At 38.8% G+C, this 24,326-nt stretch overlaps 1 protein-coding gene across 1 annotated transcript in view; it reads right to left on the reverse strand.

Annotated features, from left to right (window-relative positions):
• TRPM1 (transient receptor potential cation channel subfamily M member 1) overlaps nucleotides 1–24,326 on the reverse strand; it is a gene marked incomplete at both ends in the record, with an annotated part of 58,545 nt that overhangs the window by 13,215 nt on the left and 21,004 nt on the right. Inside the window, 18 exons of the mRNA XM_082290640.1 lie at nucleotides 1,767–1,898; nucleotides 2,238–2,360; nucleotides 3,832–4,060; nucleotides 4,605–4,894; nucleotides 7,371–7,400; nucleotides 8,012–8,152; nucleotides 9,655–9,705; nucleotides 9,990–10,124; nucleotides 10,791–10,964; nucleotides 12,476–12,576; nucleotides 13,405–13,477; nucleotides 15,237–15,360; nucleotides 16,871–17,045; nucleotides 19,471–19,642; nucleotides 20,323–20,447; nucleotides 21,163–21,376; nucleotides 21,648–21,843; nucleotides 22,568–22,647. Of these exons, the coding sequence (XP_082146766.1) occupies nucleotides 1,767–1,898; nucleotides 2,238–2,360; nucleotides 3,832–4,060; nucleotides 4,605–4,894; nucleotides 7,371–7,400; nucleotides 8,012–8,152; nucleotides 9,655–9,705; nucleotides 9,990–10,124; nucleotides 10,791–10,964; nucleotides 12,476–12,576; nucleotides 13,405–13,477; nucleotides 15,237–15,360; nucleotides 16,871–17,045; nucleotides 19,471–19,642; nucleotides 20,323–20,447; nucleotides 21,163–21,376; nucleotides 21,648–21,843; nucleotides 22,568–22,647 (2,565 nt within the window). The remainder of the gene's footprint in view (nucleotides 1–1,766; nucleotides 1,899–2,237; nucleotides 2,361–3,831; nucleotides 4,061–4,604; nucleotides 4,895–7,370; nucleotides 7,401–8,011; nucleotides 8,153–9,654; nucleotides 9,706–9,989; nucleotides 10,125–10,790; nucleotides 10,965–12,475; nucleotides 12,577–13,404; nucleotides 13,478–15,236; nucleotides 15,361–16,870; nucleotides 17,046–19,470; nucleotides 19,643–20,322; nucleotides 20,448–21,162; nucleotides 21,377–21,647; nucleotides 21,844–22,567; nucleotides 22,648–24,326) is intronic.

A 24,326-nucleotide genomic window follows, 5' to 3' on the forward strand; every position in this document is an offset into this window, starting at 1 on the left:
GCAGCCTTTGGTGACCAGCCAAACTAAAAAATTCTGAGACCTTCGATATCCAGACTTAAGAAATCAAAAAGGATTCAATGACTTTGCAGGGAAAAAAAACATGGAAGCAAAACAGTAACAAACCAGAAGATATTTCAGGGAGAAAGTGGAGTTTTCTAAAGAATGGAATATTCAGTGTGAAATGTTTATCCACCACTCAAGGCAGGTATAAGGCAGAACAGGGAGTAAAGCTTTGAGCAGCACTTGCCTGGAGGGGTAGGGAAAATAAAGAGCCATACATCCCACTTGCTTTCTCACTCTGTAATGATGTGGTTGAGCCCATCTAGGTGGAATACACTCTTCAGCTGAAGCCAGAGGCATACAAACTTCTTTTATCAGTCCCTCTTCCTACACTTGTTACTTAAACCCATCTATATGGACAGTAGGTTTGCAAGTGTTTTGGTTACTTTAAGTAGCCCCCAGTCTCAGGAACAAGTTTCTTGCTGAAGCCTAACTCAGTAAGAGCAGGGAAGGCTGCATCTGTTTCAGAGAAGAAACACCAGACAGAAGGCAGTCAAATGCTCTTAGCTGAGGGGCCTGATAATGCATGAAAGCAAAGCCCCCTTAGCTCTGTTCCCTAATAATTTTGCAAATAAGCACATTCATAGGAACCTGTGTGTTGAGGCTAAGTGTGAAATATTCAGCTGCTGAAGACCCTTACTTGCACAAGAAAAAATATTTCCTTCTCTGCAGGAAGCAGGCCTGCTGCAATGCCCTCCACACTGGCACAGCCATGGGCCTCCAGCAGCTAAAGGAATCATAGACGCTGTGGAACATATGATCTACACAGCTGAATTATCTCATTTGTTGAAAGAAGCAAAACCAGCAATTCCAAAGCATTCTAAACCAGGCCCTTTGTGCCTGGGGCTTTCTTAGTCTACTAAAATGTAATTTCTTTGCACTGTAAAACCATGTTGAATATTTTTCTTTGAAATTAAATAGGAATTTCACTTTTAAATTATTAACTCAGGCAGCAGAAAGGGATCAATATATTGTTTTGTGATTAATATGTGCTAAAACTAAAAACCTACATATTATTATGACCTATCAGGTATCAGGCACCCTACTTTTGAACAGGTAAGAAACCAGTACCTCTTTTACAGGGGAAACACAAAATTTATGAGCAATAGCATGAATATATATTCTGTTTTATTGTAACAGTTTAACACCAGATAATTCTTGATGCAATAAATCGAAAACTATATGCATGTCAAAAATAAGTATTTGACTCTAGATTGGTTTAATTGTTTTCATAAAAGTACCTATTAAGTCTTAGCAGACTGGGATCTGTGCTTCCATCTAGGCTGCACCCATCTGAGCAACAGGGCAAATGGCAAGCACTGATACTATAGGGTTACTTCTTGGGTTCTAAAGGACATTTCAATGCAGAACAGGACCCAGGACCTTTAAAAAGCAGAAGAATCCAGCCTAGTTTGGATTGAGTGACTGGATTGTGGAGCTTGCACTTAGTTTGGTGTATCCCACACAGAGCCTCCTTCACAGCACATAGGAGCTTTAGAGGCTGACAACATAAACTTCAGTTTTTCATTCTGTTTCACTGTCCGCATTTTTCTCTAAATAAAGGACGTGCTTTACTCATCAGGTTCCACGAAAGTCAGTAAAATATTTATTTATTTATTACATGGTTATTACTTTTTCACTGGAATCCTTTCAGTTTCACAGGTGTGAGAAAAACAACCACTATCAGTTTAACTATCATGACTTACTGTGTAGAACCAAAATTTTACGATAGGTGCGTTATAGAACTCATAGATCTTTGTTCCAATTGGAAGGCTCTGTTGTTTTTTCTTTCCATTCTCTTCATCCCCTTTTCGGGAGCCTGTATCTGCATTTGCATCCTGGAAGACCAAAGTTGTCAGATTTCATCAATATACAGCAGTAAAAATAGTAACTTTTCCTCAACCACAGCCTCAGCCAAGTGTTAACTACGCAGGGATTCCCCTGAGCAATAGACCTCTTTAAAAGAGTATATAAATAGAATTCCATAAATTCATGGAACTACACAGACACTTCATGTGCTCTGAGAATCCAGTCTATGCACTCCAAACTTCTTCACTCATTTTATCCCACAGAGGCAGTTGAGATTTTAACCTGAGTGAGCTACAGCATAATCAGAAAAGTCAGAAAAATGAGCACTCTTGAGATATTAGAACTTTCTAATAATGTCCATTACTGACCGCATTTTCCTCCTCCTTTTCCTTGCCTTCCTCATTTTCTTTTGACGTCTGGTAGGAATAGTCATCATAACTCCGATACTCTAGGAAAAGGATGGTGGGAGGGAAGAGAATTCCCATTATAACCTGTAAACAAGAAAGAATTCAACTCAGTATTTGTTTACATTATGGATTTCATAACAAGGTAGGTCCCAAACCAAAATTTTCCTTTGTATAGTATTCAAGATATTCTGCCATCCTCAAGCCTAAAAAAAATGAGTAAGTACTTAAGAGGCAATGGCAATGGCAATAGGGTATTGCATAAATATGTCACCCTGGAAAGCCTCCCATCTCCACAAATACTCTGCAATTAAGAAATTGTGCTCCAAAACTAGTGTGCAGAGAAATGTCATGGAATGGACACAGTGGCAGTTAGAAGAGGCCTTCAGGTTTGTTACTGGAGTTTACAGTTACTTCAGTCACCTACTATACTTAGTTTTAATAGTTAAAAAAACTATGAAAGGTAAAAGAATCTTTGCAGATTGCACTGGGAGAATTCTCTTACTATATGAGATTGCTTAGATATAGAAACACAAGCCAAAGCATAGAAAAGGAGCAGAGAAAAGAAGGCAGGTAATGAAACTAGAACAAACATCAGAAGGTTGATTAATTCATTGGAGAAAAGAAAGGAAAATTAAATAAACAGATTTAGAAAGTACCATGATGCAATGTGAAAGGCAAGACAATTGCCTGAAGATTTTAAACAGGTTTAAGAGGGAGATATGGAAAAGTGGAAATAAACTGAGAATGGCAGAGACAGTACAATGTGTATGTCAGCAAACTTGGGAATCTGACCTGGGAAGACAGATACAGCACTGTCAGTACGGGGGATTTAAGGAAATAAGGAGGTGAGCAGGATGGGCCTCCATATGGGTGACAGCAACTGCTTAACTCAACAAAGAAAGGATTATATTCACATAAAAACACACACAAGCAAACACTGCTCTGCTTTGTTAGCATTGACTCACTAGTGTTTCTCTTCTGTGAGAGCCCCCTCACATTACTTGTCTTTTTGTAAATCAAACAATTAGGAAATATTAAAATCAGTAAGGGAGACTGCATCATCAAATCACAGAAGCAGGAAATAAAAATCACGTGGTTTTACACAATGCAATTGCACAGATTTCACTCTTTTCAACACTGAGTCTCAACAGTGTCTTCTGGTACGATACTAAGCAATATAAGATGCATGTGTCCACATCTGGTTCATTTTATCTCTATTCCCATTGCACGGACCCCTAATGATATTTTTGCTTGTATCCCACTAACTTTTAATAGAAGGAGTATGTTCTCATTTAACAAATCTCATGCTTTATTGAAAGCTGCAACTTCTCTCTCAGTTTCCAGTCATGTTAAGTCTTTCATGGAGTTATATTTTCCTTTGTCATGGTGTAATGTTTCTCAGATATCCTGAGTTTGGAAACAAAAGAAATTAGCTTTAAAACAGGTATGTTCTTAAAACATCTCTAAGTAAGCCATTTTTTCTATGCAAACACTGTGTATAACAAAGTGCTCCATGCAACAAACTCTCCTTGGAAATGATGCAGAACAGAAATACCTTCAGGCCGGGGTTTTTCCGCATGCGCAGTCGCCCCATCCACATGTCTGTTAGGAGCATCTGGCTGCAGGTGTGAGCAATGAAGTCCCTGTGTTTAGCTGCCACAGCCAACTTCAGGCAGGTAGAATTACTCCAGTTTTTCAGTTCATAGGTCAGCAGTTTCATGGCAATCTGCTCATCATGTTTATAGGACTGATCCAAGAGTTCAACAGCCAGCTGGCCAAAATCTCTGGAAGATACAAGATAAGATCAGTGAAGTTTGACTTAGAAATCTGTTTGTTTTGGGGTTTTATCTCTGTTCACTGGGCATCATGTTTATCCACACACATGTATAGTGACAAGAAGAACTGATCTCAAGCTTGATCTGGGACAGTCTACAAAAGTTCCAAACAAACTGTTAGTGAACAGAGGGAATTCACTTAGACCAGTAACATCTTAAAGGCAGTTTAGATCTATCATCAGATACTCCTTAATTTATGTGAGTTAAATTACTAAATTCTGAAAATAACTTTGTGAAATAAAACTAGCTAGTTTTACAGAGAGAAGCTGAAGAAAGAATGCATTCTGTCTGAAAAAATGCAAGTCTTCTCCTTGCTAGCACTGCCTTCCTTGAGATCCCAAGACCATATTTTGCCTTGTCTGTAGTTGGTAAGTTGGCTCCAAATGGCACTCTGTGAAACTACATTCTAGAAATGAACTGTACTTAACTAAAAGTAACGCATCTCAGCAAGCTTGTATCAAATAGACATAAAATCTGCTCTGTGTCTACTAACTTTGAGTTGTTGTCCAGATCCTGAGAGATGTCATCCACCAGCTCACTCTCAGAAGACTCATGGGCCATAGACTTGTAGAGTTTACAAGCCACAAGTGCCTTGGCCATGGATTCCTCCCCTCGCTGCCAAAGGAAGAGGGCCATCTTCTGCCGTTTCATAAGCACAGCCCACACCATCAGCTCATGAAAGGGGTACTGAAAGCGGCTGACTTCTGGGTCATCCACATCAATATCAATCTCTTCCTCCTTTTTTTTCTTTTTCTTCTTCCCTTTGGTGGGAGGCTCATCATCCTGGGAAGAAAAGAAGAAAAATTATTCCCATCAGTTTCTAATAGCTCACCTGACAACAGCACCATGCACGGAACAAGTACTGAGAGGACACATTAATATTCCAAGTTCTAATTTGGTTTTGGTGTTTGCTACAATGAATGCAATAGGACAGAGCATGCACTGGGCAAGCACACACAGACTCATATTTTATTCAGGGTGCTGTTTCTTGTACACATAATTACAAGTAACCCATCCTGGAAAAGTGCAGTAGAACCCCTTGGTACCCCTTCACACTGCATTGTAAACAGATCTCTACTGCATGTGGAATTGCACAGGCTGGTCTGCAACAAATTAATACTTAATTAACTCCTCTGCAGTGTCAGTGGGGCTTTAACAAAGCTGAATTCCCTATGGATAGGCTCCACTGTAATTTCTGATTCCATATGTCTCTGTCTATTCCTGCAAAGCAGTGCTGCACATCTTACAGGTACTTTTCAGACTGACATGCAGGTCATGGCAACATGCAAAAGGCAAGGACAGGCACACAGCACCCTTAAGAACAGCAAGATACTAAAGAGAAGTCTTCACCTTGGAATAAGCAATCTCCTCTTATGTATGCAGTGCACACAGAAGGTACTAAGTATCCCATTTCTTAAAGGGATAGGGAGGATAGACCATTACTACAGGAACCAAGATGGAAGTAACTGAAGGGAAGTAGTAACAATGAAGCAGGATCCTGAAGGGAGAAAAGCCATGATTGGGAAAATTAGGGCTTAAAAAATGTAGGAAGAACATTGCATATGTAAGTGTAGAGAGAACTCATCATCTTTGTAGATCTTGATTCGAGTCTCAGAAGCAGATTGCAGGTAAAAGAAATTGCTATTTGACAAAATCAGTTCTTGTTCAAGCAAGCTCAGCATAATGCACTATTTTTCAACAAAATGTGAACTTAAATCCAAATTCAGAGTTCAGCCTCCCACCCCAAGTTTCCAAAGATGACTCTTCAGCTCAGCAATTGAACATCTCCTTCTTCAGCAGTTTTAAGAACTGCAAGTGGTGACCTCTGTCTTCTATGAAAAATTCAGGGGTCATTAATTGCACTAAGTACTGACCATCTCTGAAGCACAGGACATAAAATCTCAGATGGAGGACCAAAAATTAGGTCCTCTACACACTAGGAAAATCAAATAAAAACAAACCCCTGTGTAAGATAGAAAGTGCTGAGGAGTCTAAACTTCTGTTTTGGAGCTGCTAACACTGGAAATGAAAAAAACCCAACCCAACCACATGGAGTCACAGCAGTTTACTGACCACTTCAGCAAAGACATGTAAATGTTCTTTTAACTTTTTCTTTCTCTTGGAAGAAGGGCTCTACCCGCTGTCAAGTGGAAAGAACACTTCAGTCTGTGCCACATAAAACATTTCTCACTGAAAGAAATAGGAAAATCAAAATGTGCTTTTGGAGAAGCACTGTGATCAATGCTGATCTAAAAGGGTCGCACCTCTGAGGGGCTGAGCTTTTGGCCTTGAGCCAGTAGAAAAAAGGAAGCTAATCAGAGATATTAAACACAACCCCTTTCTGAGGTTCTCTACAGATTTTATCTGTTGAGAAAAAAGCTGTTTATCTGCCTGGGGAAATAAGGGCATTTATGTGTGGGTATGGTTCACATCAATTATAACACAAGCAGCATGAACACCTACTGTGTTTGAGCACTATCACAACATTAATAAAATCCCACTTCCTAGAGAAATGCACCTGCCTCTTGGTGTCAGTGCTTTCCTGGTCTATAGTGATTTTATTTTTTCAGAAACAAAAGCAACTACCTCCAAAACAGAGTGAGTTTTTAGGCATCATCCCAGATTTGTTTCTGCTCAATTACAAATTTCTGCAGACACAAACAATTGATGTAGGGGCTGGACCCAAAATTCTGGATCAGCCTCACTGTTTACAAAGCATGGTGCCATCACAGTAGCAAGGATGTTTTATAGTGGAGGACAGCATCTGACCACCTTAGTTTTCACTTCAGTTAAATGTTTACTCTATGCTAAAACATTGTTAAGCACAGAAATTGTTATTTCATGGTTAAAGGAGATTTCGCCACAAGTAGCACTGCTGGCTTACATTCTCTTTTCAATGGCATTAATGTATACACATGAACAATTAAACCTACGATACGTTCCAACATGAAGCGTGTTATTACATAACAGTGCTAAAAATTGCCTGAAGACTATTAAGCAGAGCTTTAGGCAGTTCTAAAGATGCTATCCTAAGAAAACGGTCAGAAGTATTTCATACAATGTTTGCAAAATGGAATATTCTGTCTAGTTGAAATTTTCTGTAAATCACAGCAATAATGAAAAAGCTAAGACCAACAACAGGCACACAGCACCCTTAAGGACAGCAAGATACTAAAGGGAGTCTTCACCTTGGAATGAGGAATCTTCCAAACGAAGAAATGTTTTGATAAAACCAGTATTTTTAATAAATAAAACTTACCTCCATCCCCAGTAGTTTAAGAGCTTTTGGCTGAATATTAAAAAATAGAAAAGAAAATCAATTAGATGGGAGGAAAATTTGAAACACCAAACAATACCAAGCAAACCCATTTTCATTTACAAATGTACAGCATTTATTATGAAACTTACTGTTATAAATAATTGTACCAGTAATCCTGCAATTAGTTACTCTTCATTTTAACTGGATTTGCAGGAATGCAATGGGTTAGGAAATACCTATCCTGCACTCAAAGGAAAGATTTTTATTCAGACTGAAGAGTTAAATTAATCATTTGATAAATAGTGCTTTGAGAATTAGAATCACCACACGGTCACAAAAGCTCAGAAGAAAAATAGTGCTTCTAAACACACCACAGTTAGAAAGACTTGGATTATAAACTACTGCAATAGGAGGAAATTCACCTCCAGATCAGTGTATTCACCACCTCCCGTCTCCTCACATCCTTTAACACAGATGTCTTAAAACTTTCTTATATAACTTCACTCTTGGAGTTTCAACTTCTACCTTGCAGAATTTCTTTAGAATTTCATATGCAGTGTTTCACAAAAACAAAGGAAGAGAGTATTACTTATTTTTTACCATCAGCACAATGGCCATATCCAGAATGAACTCATTCTTACCCTCTTCGGTCCAAATAAATTATTATAAAGAGTCCGAAAACTTTTCCGAGTATAGTTGCAGCGATAGGCTCCACCCATGAGATATTCCAGGACAAGACCAATATCTATTAGGCTGATATGATAATCTGGTGGAAGATTTCCCTACAAAAAAAACCCCCCCCCAACTTAATAAGGATTTAGGATAAGAAAACATGACATAGGTTAAATTGCTCGGCTAGACATACGTCATAATTAAACTGGCATATGGGTATTACTTACAGCCACTGGGTTCAGTCGTTGAACATTTGTACGAAATCACTGGTAACTGATTCACATAATGAAAATTTTTGGTGTCACAGCTTTTTGGTTTTATTGTTAGCAGAACTCACAATTGTGAACAAATTTTCATTTGATTTACTCATATATCACTGTCCATGTAAGTTTATTTTGTTTACAAGGGTTATATTGACAAAATTAAGAAACTTTGTACCAATTATCATTAATCCTGCATAAAAGCATGACAATTTCATGGTGAATATCCTGACATTTATACTTCACATACTTTTTAATGGAAACTAACGTTTCATCATATTATCTACAGTTGAGACTACAATGCAGACCATGATTAATGTGCAGCCCAGAATCAAAGCAAAAGGCAGATTCTAATTTTGGCAGTTACAGCTAAAGCTGGATAATTGTACTGACGCCACTGGAAAAAAAACAGTGCTTCATTGTACAAGCTACATCCTACAGCAATGACTGATTCTACAGCACCACTGAGCAGCTGCTATGATGAAACAATTACATCCTAAGGAAGCACATCACCTCCAAGTTAACCCAACTGAGTCCCCGGGACTGCCGCTGAGGGAGGGAGCATGAAAATACAATGAAAAAGAGGAGAGACAGACAGACAGCAGAATGCAGAGGAACATTAGTAACACTCAAAGTGACAACACGGAATGAGAAAAGTGTTAAACAATGAAGCAGATGAATATGAATTATACATTAACACAGTACTGCATAATTCTCACATCTGAACCTCCCAGGAATAATTGGGAGTTTTCCTTGCAAAGACAAATACAGGCGACTTCATGTAGCTGAATTTTACTGAATAAAACCTTCACAACCTCAAAGAAAGAGAATACGACAAATCTCACAATGACCCTCCCTATTCACATATAAAGAACAAATTTTCATGTAATGGAAACAAATGAGTAACAAACTTAGGACAGCAGAGATTTTCTCTCAGGTAGAAGTCAGACTGGTGGGAGAAAAGTAACTAGAAAACACACAAGGAAACAAACAAAAGGGAACAAATTCTGCATTCATGGGTGAAGCTTCCAGTTAAACTAGCAGGCCTTCCCTTTCACTCCTCCCCTGTAATGCTGCATTGGGAGCTTCTTGTAGAGAAGAAGCATCAACCTAAATCTCAAATGCCATATTACACTATAGGAGCTTAATTTAGTTAACGCCTTAGTTTTTAAATTACTAGCACTGCCATACTTGATTTAGACTGATGTCACTGTTTGCCACAGGAAGACATTTAACTTTGCTTTTCTTAACAGCTGCCATCTACTTTCAAATGCCTGCTCCCGCCATGCTATGCTTGCTTTTACTGTTGATTTACATGGCTAATGCAATCACAGAAATGTAACACTGCTTACCTTTTTCACATCTCTGACTAGCAAATGCAGCGTATTTGGCGGACCCAGCCTCTGAAACAAAAATAATTCATGATCCATTAGAGCTTCAATTCTTCAGATTTTTGCAAACATGAACATAAATTAGTGATCTGGCACCTTAAGCAGAACTTTAGACAACAACCATGTGCCATCACACCACAGAGGGGTGAAAAGAAGGAACTGTGTTACAGTGAGGAATACCTTTCTAGCAACGGCTGTGTAATACCCTTTTAATAAACCTTTCTGTGGTGATTCAAGGCACATACAATACAGTGGCAAAGATACCACAGGGCATTTTAGTATTCCTGCTCACTCACAGTATTATAAAGTTCCTCCAGGCGAGGAATAGTCAGGAAGTGCTGCATGTTTACTCCGTTCTCAATAAGCAGTTTCACAAAGTCCACTCGATCCAGGACCAGTGCATCCAGCATAGCCTGCTCCAGGGAATTCACCTGAATAGCAGAATGAAGAATGTTAGACCACATGAGTACAAACGAGTTGGTTGGGTAACAACCACATCCATTTTCACTACTTAGAATATGGACTGAGTTCCCAAATATGTTGATTAGTCTGTAGGCAAAAAGGAATTTAGAAAGTAACATTTTACCCATATGCAAGTGAATAGAGATAGCAGAGTTTTCCAAACCTTCAGCAATATAACTGCAGCTTTCAGTCTTTCAACATGTGGCTTTCAACCATTTTGTTCAGTATTTTTAACTAAACCAGGCATACCATGCTTGACACATTATGTTAAAAAAGGGATTTACTTGCTCAAAAGTAAATAGGAACAAGTGATAGGAACAAGTTAAACTAACATATACACAGAAGGATGATGTTCACTGGTGTTCTTATTTCCTTGTGACAACTGCAGGGAAGAAGATGCTGCACCTCAGTACTAACTTGTACTGTTGAGGTATGGCTGCATGTGGTGCATGTGGGATGGGAGAGGGATTCTTGGCTCAAACACTGAACAGTATTTCTGCAGAATCTACTGCTGATCTTGTGGAAATGTGCAAATGAGTGTTCTACAGAATGAAAGTGTGTATTTTCCTTCTCTCTTTGTATCTCGGAATGAAAAAAAATCTTCAACAGTTTTAATACAAATACTTTCATCTCACCCAGTTCAGGAGTTCAAGTTTTCTTGGGTCTATTTCTTCTTCTGGTTCTTCTTTTGCTTTTCCTCCCTTTTTCTTCCCTTTTCCTTTTCCTCTGCCTGCTTTAGTCTGAGGTACTGGAGATTTCTTCTCCTTCTCAGGAGCTGTACCATCAGGAGCTGTAAGGCTTCCTAAAGGCTGTATTTATAATGCATTAAAGTATTAGAAATCTAATTGATCATACAGTAACTATTTAATTGCGTACACTCCTACCAAGCTCACCACTTCTCACATTGAGTCAATTAAAAATGATAATTTATCTAAGTTTAATGGCCTTTTTGCATAGTCACAACTTGACCCTTTTTTAAAAGCTGTTATGTCTAACTTAGTAACACTGAAAGTCAAAGCATTGAAGGAGATTGACTGGGGAGGATTTCTCTCAAAAAATAAAATCAGTGTGAGAGGATTGGGACACTTCAGTTCCTTTGTTCTCTCTGAAAGCAGTAGTTGTCAAAATAAATAGCAACAAGAGCTGGACAGAAAGAGTTTAACAAGAATGCTGCATGATGCCAAATAGCATCCATACTGCAGAGCAGAGAGGAGAGGATGGAGAGCCACTCACTCGTTCATTTCTGTTCTGCAGACAGTATTTCTGTTTATACCTCTGGAGACACTTTTAGTCTTCACCAAAAGTCCTTCCCCTTTCCAACCTATCTTCCCAGGGCAGAGGCACACATCCACCACACTACTTGTCGATGATTTGGAGGCTTAACTTGCTCCAGATGATGCTTAGGTTACATAAACTCCACAGACAAGAAAACGGAATTACAACTACCCGTGCTCTGCACCGACAGCTATGGGACCAAGCATTTAACAAGGCTTCTTTCCTGGGGTTTTAATAGTCTTAAAAACTCTCCTCTGCCCAGCTACCACAAATCCATTCAAAAGCCTGCACAAAACTGCAACTGCCAAGTGGCAGCACAGGCTAGTCTGAAAGCAATCTCTATGAACCTGGAATGACAGTGAATCCCAATTGGCTGGTACTGCTTCCACAAACTGCTGCACAGTAGAAGTATGAAACAGGCCAAAGCAGTAACATGCTTCAGCTCTTGGTGGAACCTCTGAATCTAACCACAGTAATATGGAGATTGGGACACTCCATCCAATTAAACATTTGGTAGTAGTTATACTTCATAATCTTTAGGATTATTAAATCCTCTCTGTAAGAGCATTTTCATGAACCTTGAATATTGAAATCATCACATTACTAGAAGCGAAGGAATAAAACTGCATATGCAGCAACATTTTTAAAAAATTTATTATACAGGCTTCCAAATGAAATAAATCTATCCATTATGCACAGCATGCACATGAACAGTATTCCTTTGTCATTTTATTGCATGGTTTCAAGAAAGATGACTAAGCAAAAAACCCACTGAAATTCTTTCCCTCATTCTTACAGCCCCTTTCAGGCTGCTCTCCTCATGACACTTTACAGTAACTCAGCATCAGATAGCTCACACTGTAAAGCAAAAAACATCAATACAGTGAGACATGAAAGTGGCTTAAATAGAGGATTTTAGTTACGCAGATGAATTGCAGTGTTTCACCACTGCTGCCAGTGCAGCATCAAAATCCAAGGTGTAAATATTACATGACTTAATTTGAAGTACTGACAAACAAAAAGGACAAAAAAAACTTTGTCTTACTGGCCAGTGGTGTCCAAAGACAAAGATCTGGCTGCGTGCAATGTCTACACGATTCCAGGCCAAAGCCAGGCTGAGTTGGTCTGGAGCAGATGCATTGGTACCTAAAGAGAAACACACAGATGTTTCATATTTCACACATGATGAAAGAAGACTGGATAACCTTCTGCAATAACTAGAAAACAGCAAGCCTGGCTCTACATCATACTACCATCAATAATTCTGCCACAAGGCAGTGGATTCATCAAATCAATTTATAGCATCTTCCATTTAACCCATAATCCTAATTTCCAAGGGATTCATGAGATTATCTCCCCCTTTTTTTTAAAGCTTCCACATAGACTTTTATTCTGATGCTAAAGACAGACATTTAACTCTCCTAAAAGACCCCTCTCAGCTCTTCTGGCTGATACTGTGAATAAGAGTGTAAAAATTCTTCTCTTTATTCCTTAGCTTTGGGGACTCCAGTGATCCCATACTGAACAAGTATCAACTACTGTATAACTTCAGACAGGAAACAGTTGTTTCAGCAAACATAACAAACCTCAAATAAATATGGAGCCTATCCTATTGCTCTAAGGTTCAAACGGAACAATCTGAGATCTGGAAAAATCCAGGTAGCCTTTTATCTTCCCACTTTTTTTTCCCTAACTTTATTAATGTATGCTAGAACTGCAATAGAATGAGCTAAAATATCAGCAGTACAGTTCTTGCAGCACTCTCATCCCAGGCTTTCAGGGGAGGAAAGCCACACAAAACTTTCAATCTAGATTTTATGCTTCACACTAATCTGAATTTGAACCAAACACGTTCAGGTACTTGTCAGAATCCAAGTGAAGAAATCAAAGACTTAAACATGAAGAGTGAACCTCAGAGTATAGGAATGTCTTCTTGGTATCCTTTTGTGCATCCTAAGTGCTTGGAAAACCCACCTTTGAGGAGAGCAGTTAGGATGGACATCTCAATGTCGTGCTGCCCTTCGGAGCCCATGCGGAACACGGTGATCTAAAGGGCAGCACAAAACCAAACACACAAAATTACAACACAGGAAGGAGAGAGACTAAACATGTGGATAGAAAATAGAGCAGAATGGTGCACCCTTATTATTTCCTACAACTTAAGATTTTTCAAAAAGTACAGTTCCACTAAATTTTTCTTTGAAATTTTATTTTTGCTAAAGTGTTTAATGAAATTCTTTCAATTATGTTATCCTAAAATATCCCTGCGTTAGTAAACATGACAAACTTGATGAAAATCTTCACCAAACCTGTGAATTTTAAAAAGTGGTGATGCAAAAAAAAAGCGGAATTTTAAAAACTGCCATGCAAAACTGATTGTTTTCTGATGGTTCTATTACTTTCCAGTAGTAATGGAAATGGAACTGCTAGTTACCCAAGATAATTATCATAGCCTCCTTTTATTGATGATAACACTCAAACATTTTTTAGTTGCAGGATGTGTTACATATGACAATCAAAAAAACAGAACCAAATAAAGAAAAGCAATTATTTATAGTCCCATTTGCTTCATTCAGTCCATTACAATTCAATGATTTTTAAAATAGTAATTAATGTAAATCTTAGCCATTTAACTACATATTAGAAGATTAATAATTTAGAAGCATAATAACCAAATATTGTTAACAAAGTTAGTACCGAATGCAGACCAAAAAACCCCAAATGTTTCATTTTCCAGAAGTAACCATTCACATTAATTACTGAGAATAGCAATTTTCTCAACAGTTAGAATATATTTTGCATAAATGCAAGGCTACATGACATTAGAAAAACTATAGAAAAAACATTACTAATTAACAAGAACAGACAAAACTATCAACAGAAAACCATAACCATAAATCTGCTTAGGCTGCACAGCCAGTGTCTGAATTTTGCTGAGTAAACCAGGCCTGCTCTGATGCACATTTTAAATTCAAGACAGTCTGACTAAGGCAGCTGTGGGCTCTCTTCTCTCAACCAATTTTTCTAGGAAGGCTGACTCTCTTTCAGTCAGCTTATCAGAGTCATGTTTATTACCAACCTTACTTCTAATGAAGTTGTATGTATGGAACTCACGTTGGCTTCATATTTATAAAATTCACTGAAACAATTAGTCAAACACTCAAGGATTCATTTTGCCTGCAAAGGCACAGTGAACACAATTTCAATACACTGCTTCCAGATGACAGACGTGAATATCAAAGACTTTTTTTTCCTGAGCACACTTTTCTCTGCAGCTGGGATATGGGAGACAGGCAGGAACCTAAGCGAGTGGTACAGCACATAGAGCAGACCTGCAGCAAACCAGGAGCAAGAAAGGGTGGGATCTTCAGGAACACAATGTTTCAGTTGCTTTTGAAAGGCCTGAAAAGTCCCTTTTCCTGGAAGGAAAGGCTGTTAAAGAGTAACTATGTCAGAAAACCAAAACTGACGCACTCTGAATGCTGCTTGCTCCTACGAACCTTTTCTTCAATTATCTTTACTTTCTGCAGCTGATCTTGGGTTCAGTGTCTTCGTCTGCCTTGCTGAAGTCTGTGGAAAAAGATTCCTATCATTTTACACAGGAGAAGAATCTGAAATTTGGTTTTGAGGCTCTCCAGAAGATGGAATCCCTTCTTGGCCTATGCTTATGAATGAATGTGTACATTTAATGGAGCTACATGGAAAAAAAAAGTTTAAACCATAACCCTGTGAAAACTGCACTTGAAAGTACTCTGTGAAGTTTGGTTATAGAAATTACTTTTGTGAAGTACTTTTAGGAAACTTACAAGTTCTTTTTTTTTCATGCACTCCATAAGAATGACGAACAGCTGATGAGCTTGATTCCTGTTGTAGTTAAAGGTTTTCTGGATGGTAACTAGAAGCTGGTCCCTAAGAGATTCATTTATTATCCTGAATGAAAAATGAGACATAAAAGAAGACATTGCCAGAATGAATAGATATTCAGAAGGCCTGCTGTTTAAGAAACAATAATATACAGGTATTCCTCTCATATATCATAGATACAGTTCTGTTAACAAGTTCAGTCTTCAGGATTTTATCACTAGGCCTTACAGGACCCCTACCTTTGCTTCTAAATGTTCCAAGTCCCTTTGCATATAGCTAAAAACCCAAAAATACTTCACATTTCTGATATATCACCTTGGTTATTGTCTCAAACAGAGGACTAAACTTGCTAGTGCATCTGAAACCTCATAACACCCAACTGAGAAACAAATGAACAATCCAAAAGATAATTAAAGAAATTAGATTGAAAACATCCTAGAAAGGTCAGAAATGCTTGATCTCCCAAAGCAATATGAAACAGCCCTTCCATTTCCTAATAAAACACATGCATTTTCAGATTATGGCAAACATTACTAGCAGGTCTGTGAGAGATGCAGTAAAATTCAAAGTTCACTGTGAGAAAATGATTGGACTGACAAAAATTCTCATTATAGACCTGCCTTACTAGATGAACACATTTATCTTAACATAATTATTGGAGAAGAATTTTGGACACTGCATCATATGCACTGGGAGGGAAAGTCATGCAGTGAGCACATCTCAGACAGACTAATCCTGATAAGCTCTTTCAATTGCCTATGAGCTGATAGGAAGAATAAATAAGAAAGATTAAAAATAAAAAAGGAAAGTTTGATCTAAACTAAGGAACCTTGTTAGACAGAAAGGAAAAGAAAGTTGCTGAATCATAAATACTGTTGGTGCAATTGAACATGTGCTATGCCTAAATACCAACAAAATCCAGCATAAGAGCTGCTCTCCTAATTCAGCAAATAACATCCACACTGCTTGCAACACTACTTGTCTGCTTAGTATTTAATCCAAGCTAAGCTTCAACTTTAGTCAGGTAAACAGGCTCTTATCTTCAGCACAAGACAGGTATGCCATACCCTAATTAGGACAATATACTAGGTGTTTGCCTGTAAGGCAAAAGCAAAACAATGAAGGAAGCCCAACATTTCCTCAGCTGGTCTGGCACTCTGGGACAATGAAGTTCATTCACACAACACAGCAGAATCAGGCAGCACAGATTTTGCAAATCCATGCACTAATTAACATCAGCCTTGGCCTGAGGAAAAGAGTTACTCCTGGGAACTTGTCCTTGCTTCTACCATGCCCGACCCCACACCAAGTATAGCGCAGCAAACCCTGATGGAGCTTGTACAACAGTGTGCTGACTGAGAGGAAGCCCATTTCGAAGGACCATCCCATGCATTCAAAGTGGTAACAACTTCTATTCATTAACTCCAGGGCTGATATCAAACAGGCAACAAAAGCTGACTGACAGCAGAATGCCTCTGTTAGCAGCATTTCGTCCTTGAGGGTTTTTTTAAATGAAGCTGTATGAAAGCAAAGCATATATTCCTACACAGCTTTGGTGATGATCTTGAAACCTTACCCTCCTTCTTCTGAATACTTGTGTGCAAATGACAGAATGTCAGATGCTCGCCCGCTGCCATCACAGATCACAACTGGGAGAGGGGGTTCTTCCCGCAGACACTCCAAGACAATGGAGATCACATTGGGACCTCCTTCCACTATGAGCCCAACTACAGGAACACCTTGCCCCAGTCCTGCAAAAAACAGAAGGACAGAAACAAGGAAAAAAAGAAGCGTCATTCAAATATAGCTTAAGAAATTGAAATAAGTGGATGTGATTTCTGTGTCAGAGCATCACTTCAAACCAGAGCCCTTATGAAAAATGATGGCCATTTCAAGGCCAATGTGAGGAAAAACATCCATAAGCTGTTTCATGGCCCCAAAAGGAAAAGAGTAAGATGTCTCTCTGCTCTTGCTTTTATATCAGCTCCATACTGATAACTCATCCACTCAGTGTTGGTGGATGCTTGTAATTTCTCTTGACAGACACCAGGTACAGACAAAGCAGCTAACATGGCTGTCCTGTTGCTTCATCAGCTTCACTGTTACTCAGATGGCTCCCAGCTACTGCCTTTGATGCTTTAACTCTTCATGGGTTACCTATGGGAAGTCTTCAATAAGGTGACATACCTACGCTTATTCCTAAGATAAAAAATGAAATTAGTGTTTTTATCATGAGGCTGAAATGGTTGGCCGATGGAAGAGACGACAGCTGAGCATCCCTTTGCTGTCCCTGCCTCACTGTGATCTCCAGGCATAGGATGACAAAGGGAAGCCCACAGGTCACATGGTCTCAGTAGCCTTGGTCACAAGAAACTTGGGGAAATGAAGGACAAAACATTACCTGAATGCTGACTAATTCCACTATCATAAGCATTTGAATTCAGTTCTTAATCTGTGAAATGACCAGCACTTTATAAAGATGCACTTTTTTTGTTTGGCTGAGAACACGTTCATATTTTCAACCTTGATTCCTCTCTGAAGAACAGGAACACCATGCATAGTAACAGTAGAAGCTTCCTGATTTCCTCCTGCCAGTACACCCCGGCTCTGATAAGGAGGAGTCACAGAGCATGGGCTGGCCTGTGTGTCCATGAAATCTTTAGTGATTCCTCCTGAGATTTCCAGCAGAGGTGCCTGTGCTTGGAGTGATTAAAAAGAAACAAAACAACTCCCTATATGTTGTTACTAGCAGGTGTGCTGCAGCCCTTCACACAACAGGTTTCTCTGTGTATTTCCAACTTTGCCCTTCTCATGACAAAATCAAACACTACCTAAATTGGAGTCAATATCCCCAAGCCCCAGTGGTATTACAAGAAATGACAGAGAACATCTTGTCTCTGGGCCCTGAATTCCTGATCTTCCAAGCCAATGCTCCCTTTTACAACCTCACAGCTCTGCCAGCACTTCTGCAGAAGACAAAGATGACAAAAGCAGGCTAAGGTGAGCTGTTTCCATCTGTGGGCAGCAGTACCTGGCACTGCCTCTGTGCTCAAAGGCAAGAGGCAGCATTTTCCTGAGCTATTTCTTAGGCTCACCATTGGCAGAGGGAAGTACTTAGAGACTTCCCAGAACATTTGGATAACCCATGGCTGATCTCTAATTGTGCCTTTTAGCTTTACCTGGCACTCTTGATTTTTCTGCTCTACCCGTAAGAGCACTTAGACCCTGTTAGAAACTTCTGTGGAGTTCAATGCAATTGCCATTCTGGATGTTTGTTTTCTCTTATTTTCACAGGCCTACACAGTTTACAGAGGCACCTGTAAGAGGTAAGAAAGGCAACTGGTTGAACTGATGTCAATTCTCCAGTATCTCTTAACTGAAGTGTGAATTCAAAGAATATTAACATTTTTTGGGACCATTTTTAATGAGGATTGTGAAGATATTTTTAAATAATTTATATTTTTTTATTTCACCTTCTAAAAATTTTTTTTTGCATGTCAATGAAAATACGTCTTTTAAAAGAATTTTTTTCTAAGTAACAATGTTCGAGAAAATTATTTTAGTGAGGCCATAATAACCATAAGCATTTTTAAAACTGGGCAAAACTCTAAATATGAAAGCATTAAGGTGAAATTGTCTTGATTGTCATTAAAAATCAAAATGCCTGAAAAGTTTGTCAGGAAGATCAAAGAATTTTGAGTGTGATATTTCAAATGAAACAAATCCATATACAAAAGAGAAAATAAAATGCTCATGTGAACATTCAGAATCAGAAATCACTGGGCTGCATAGGATTCCTGTAAACAGGAACTGTAAAAAATCCCCTCATTCTGTGTATTTACTGATGCTTATGAATTCTAGCCTAGAAGTGCACAAATTCTTTGCGTTTCCCTTAGATTCTCACTGCTTTGAAGCTTCTCCTCACTACTATTTGTTAACTTTTCTTCATCCCTTTATGCAATTCTTACTCCATGCTTTTTCTGCCCTGTTCGATGTGGGCTCTTTCACCACTTATCAGACAGCTCATGTTCTAGTTCAGTCACACAGTCCTGATCACATTTCCACTGGAAAGAGCTGGAAGAAGCCTTTAATTTCCATATTTTTAAGTATTTCAAGCCCTCCTTCCCTCCATTCCTTGAAGATGTTATGTTTACAATTTGCCCCACTCGTACTTACGTGTGTTAATTTTCTGGAGGGAAATGTGTTTTTCCAACTGACGCCGTAACTTTACTTCAGCTCCATATTTACCTAATGTGCCGTTGTCCGCCAGGATGAAGTGGGTGTGGGAACTGTTGAGCACGGAGAGCTTACTTAGAGGGTTTGACATTGTTTGGTAAACTCGTGTGACCTGTGTGTCAAGAGGAGAGATGCATCTGGATTAGAACTAAGAATCAAATGGGAAAATGCCCCACACCACCCAACAGAGGCACACTCAGAGTCTTCTGAGGAAGCAACCCAACCAAACCTTTATAACCAAAACCAGAGAACTAGAAACAGAGCTTGCTTTTACATTCCGAATCTGAACTCCTGACAGCACTGTTTTCTTTGGAGGATGACAGTCACACTGTGCACTCCCCTGCATGTTCCCCTAAGCTCATTAATGTGCTCTCCTTGTTCATACACTGTGTTGTTACATAATCCTCTTAGTGCATTAGAAAATACATTCTCATTTCGAGTTCCTAGTAATTCATATGCCACTCCAGAGTACCCACCTATAATAAATGCCAGCCTTGCACACATAAAGGCCCTTACGTGATTTAAAGAAGTCTCAATGTGCCACACTGAAGTTACTACACAAAACTGTCACCACAGAGAGGTCTTTACTAATGAAAGCAATGGAAACCTCATTAGCTCCATATTTACTTTGAGGTCATAAAAGACAATCTGAGAAATATACTCAAACAACAGCTTTTTTCAAGAAATTGTTAAATGTCACCTTCTAGGCATGCTTTAGAGATGGGAAAAAAGTAATACTTCAGAAATATTAACAGTGTATTTTGTTACACAGCTGTTTCCTTAAACACTTACATCTTTTCCTATTAGATCTTCCTTGTTTTCTACAATGCCCCACGGTGCAATTCCTATGGCACATATTCGTCCTCTGGATTTGGAAGAATGATCTTTCAGGGCATCTCCCACATGACGAATGACACCTATAGTTACAATTAATTTAATTCATTTTTGGCGCTTTAGATTGATCACTAAACAACAGAATTTTCTTCTTGCTTCTCACAGAGATACTGGTCTGCTTTCACTACTAAACTGGTATCTCTACAGTAGAACATGCAATGCAGACAAAACCATGGTTTTATTTTGTAATGGTTGTGTGTAAATCCTATTACCTTCTCACGACATTGTGCTGAATTCAGTGAAGTCTGTGAAAGACTTACCCAGTTACTAACTTGCCACAGTGTAATCTGTACCCTTGTCCATCTCGACGTATGTTGTTCAGTGGACACAAACCATGACATCAGGAAATACACTTCCAGTAATAGAAAGATCTTTGTACAAAAAAACCCCACAAGAAGCTAAAGCTTGGCAAATTTGGAGTTGGAAACTTCTTAATTACAAGGATAACCAAGCACTAAAAAAAGTGTTTTAGAACTAGTGGTAGATTCCTTGCTACTGAAACCAAGGCTGAAATTTGTTTTCAGGGGAAACACCAAGTAATGCAAATCAATACTGACCCAGGAAAATCTTATGGTCTGGGCTGGGTAGGAGATTAACACAAATGATTACAGTGCTCCTTTTTTGGTCTAGTGGGTAATGACTCATTCATGTAGACTTAAGTCCTCTGCCTGTGGGAAAGATTAGTGAATGAACATCACTGAATTCTTAAGTAAACTAAAAGTGATGGCAATTGCTTACCTGTACTAACACCACCAGTGAAAATCCAAGCTCCTGTGGTCATGGCAGCCTTTATCAGACCTTTTCCAAACACTTGCTTTAATTTAGGTTGCATTTCAAAGTTCTGGAGGCCTCCATGGACAGAGATTAAGAGTTTGGGCAGTTCCAGTTGCCAGTCTTTCACCATGAGATGCAGCAGAGAATCTGGTTTAGTGTCATATGATACACGGATGTACTGCAAAGAGCAATGTGTAATGTTACCATTCAACCTGCTCTGTAAATTGTCTGAGCAAAGAATGGTTATTGTTTGCCTTTCATTCTGAAGAGAGAGTTCTACCACTTTCAAACAAATCTACGTTTGGATTTCTTCAGAAGAGAGGAAAAACAGAAAGAGAATTTTTGCAATAGTTTGAATTCCTATTACTTTTACTGCTAAGATAACTCAAGAGTCTGTTGAGCTAACACACCAGATGAACAAATACCTTAGAGTACCCTATGGCCCTTACCATGGCCTTATTTGAATGTCCTCCTCCCTGGAATTCCAGGTTTCCATAGGCATCAGTTGGGTATGCTTGGGTGTGTTTACTAACAGACCATTTCTCTGGCTGAGCTTCCACTTGCTTTGTTTCTTCTCCATTTTTATTAGCTGTTATACTTGGAGGAGGTGGAATATGTTGGTTAATGAGCTGGCCACAGCAGCACCTGTAAGTTAAAATTTGAAGTGACTTTGATAACAGTACTTCAATTAAAAAAAGATAAATCAGAAATTAGGTTTTCAACTGCCCACACCTTGCTGTACATGAATCATAGACACACCTCTCACATATGCATATATGTCAGAATTAACAGCCCTTAGGTGTTTCTTAACACACAAAGATAAAAAAAACCACTTCACTTGTATTATGCACTGGAAAGCTGTTCTAGGTAAAAGCACAGGCAAGGAGGAAGAACGTAGAACAGGAGCACTGACCACCTGTTTCTTACTTAGAAGTGACAGGTTGTACGTGACATTAACTGCTCTGTTATCCACACAATATGCAGCTAGCCCATGGAGTTATATATTAATATTTGGACTAAGAAATCAAATCCCCCTATCTGCTATTGTTATTGGTAGTATCATACCAACTGTGAAGGATGGCGTCACTTCATTGCACCCTTGCATTCAGAATTCAGTAGGAATTTATTACAGTTTGCAAAGCTAGGAACTAACAACTCACTGCCTCTCTGCTCTCAGCCTTCTCATCTCTGTGTGACCTGTCCCATGGCTCTGTGCAGATTTGAGTGCAAGCATGACCTGTGCTTTTGTTCCCCTGTCATCTCCCTTTAGGGGCAGTGACTAAACTGGGTTTCACACATCTAAACGCAAATCAAGTTCAGTTTCTCTGGTATTAAGCTTTTCTGTTGAAACAAAAATGCCAGATGTTACCTGGTAACGTCTTTGTTGTTGGCAATTACATAGATGCATTCTCTTTTAGAAAAGGTCTTCTCTATCCAAGCCTTCTGGCCCTTAAAAGAGAGAAAAAGAAAAAAAAACAAGAAACGTACTGATACATTTCTGTGTGGCAGATACAGTAACATTCACCTTCTCTTTTCAGCTACTAAATTCATTCACATGACTTTTAAACACCAGATATATCTACTCATGAAGTGATGTAAATTTTCTATGACTTGGATAAAATTCAAACCTCGAATGTGTGTAAAAGCCCTTATATAGAAAGACGATGGTTTTGAAGTTTCAAGGTCTACCAAAAAATGCACCTGCTCCTTTCCATGGCAGTAAACAGTAAAAGGACACAAACTAGTAGGGAAAATCAGCATAAGTAGCGAAATAAATAGATAATAGTATTTACTCCAAATAACGCTTTAGTATTATTCTTTGTATGCAGAAAGTGCTCCCCAATAACTTTCCCTTCATAATTAACAATCCTCTCAAACAATTTTTTCCTGTTGTAAATCAAGTTCCAGTCTTTCCTACTGCATCTTACTCTGAACGAGATGTGTCTTGGAAGGAGGCATTTTTAAATTGAAAGACCATGTGACAGAAAAAGCACAAACTCTTTGGGTATCTGTGAAACAGGAGGAAGAAAATGACCTTTGAATTGTGTTGGCCTATTATACAGCTTGCAAACCAATTTTAAAAAGTGAATTCGAAGGAGTCTTTTAATTTTAAAGAAATGAAAAATGTTAAAAACCACTCACAGTTTGATGACACCAATACCTTTGCCTTGCTGATAAAAGTTGCCTCTTCTGAGTTTGAATTATGAAACAGTCTTTTCAAGTAGCAAGCAAATGTTGTACGTTTTGCTTTAGTTTCTGCTATGGAAGTGAAATTAAATTTTTGCAGACACAGAAGCTAAAAATGACACATGAACTTTCAGGCTGACTTAAAAAAAGGGAAAGGGACTTTTCCTAGAGAAAGAACTAAAAACCTTGCTGATTTTGACCTAAGAAAGTCAACTGCAGGTGTCCGTCAGCCTGTCTAGCAGCAGCTTAGAGACCGGCCAAGCTCCCTGAGTGCTGCACAGGCTACAGCATGATGAACAGAGGGTTTCATAGTTCATCTTTCTCATGTGAGGAAAGAGCTGTCTCTGAAGTTCCTTTGTTTGTTGACTTGTTAGTTCCTGTTTGGCTTCTTCATTTCCCCCCCTATGTCTAAAATAATAGAGGACTACTTGAAGTTCCGTCATTGCAAGTAACTGCAAGTAAGCTGCCAAACCAAGCTTCTACTGCATTAAAAAGGTGTCCATAAGCGCCCAGGTAAGCAAACATTCACCTCCCTCAGGTGCCTCTGAACCAGTCTGGGCAGTCAGTGTTCTGGGAGATCCTGCAGTTCTGCTCTCCACTTTCATCTGGATGATTTACCAAGGCAGAACCATCTCATGTCATTTTAGAAGGAGTTGTTCGGGATCTTGTACAGCACAACAGTGATGAAGAGCTAAGAACTCATAGACAAAACTTCAACTTTAGCTTACAACTCTACAGCTTTCTGAATGACAAGGCATGTATCTCAGGCTTTTAGCATAAAGAGCTTGATCATGTAGCAAAATATGAAGGAAAAAGCATTAAATTTAATATCGAAAGGGTGTGTCTTGGTCAGCTTTTCTGTCTTGACTCCACAGATTCCTTCTTCAAATGAAACTTAAAAGCCTTTCTTCCAAAAATATTTGAAAGATTCTTTTCATGAA

The sequence above is a fragment of the Coloeus monedula genome (genome assembly GCF_965178545.1).
Source record: "Coloeus monedula genome assembly, chromosome: 14".
Lineage (NCBI taxonomy): Eukaryota > Metazoa > Chordata > Aves > Passeriformes > Corvidae > Coloeus > Coloeus monedula.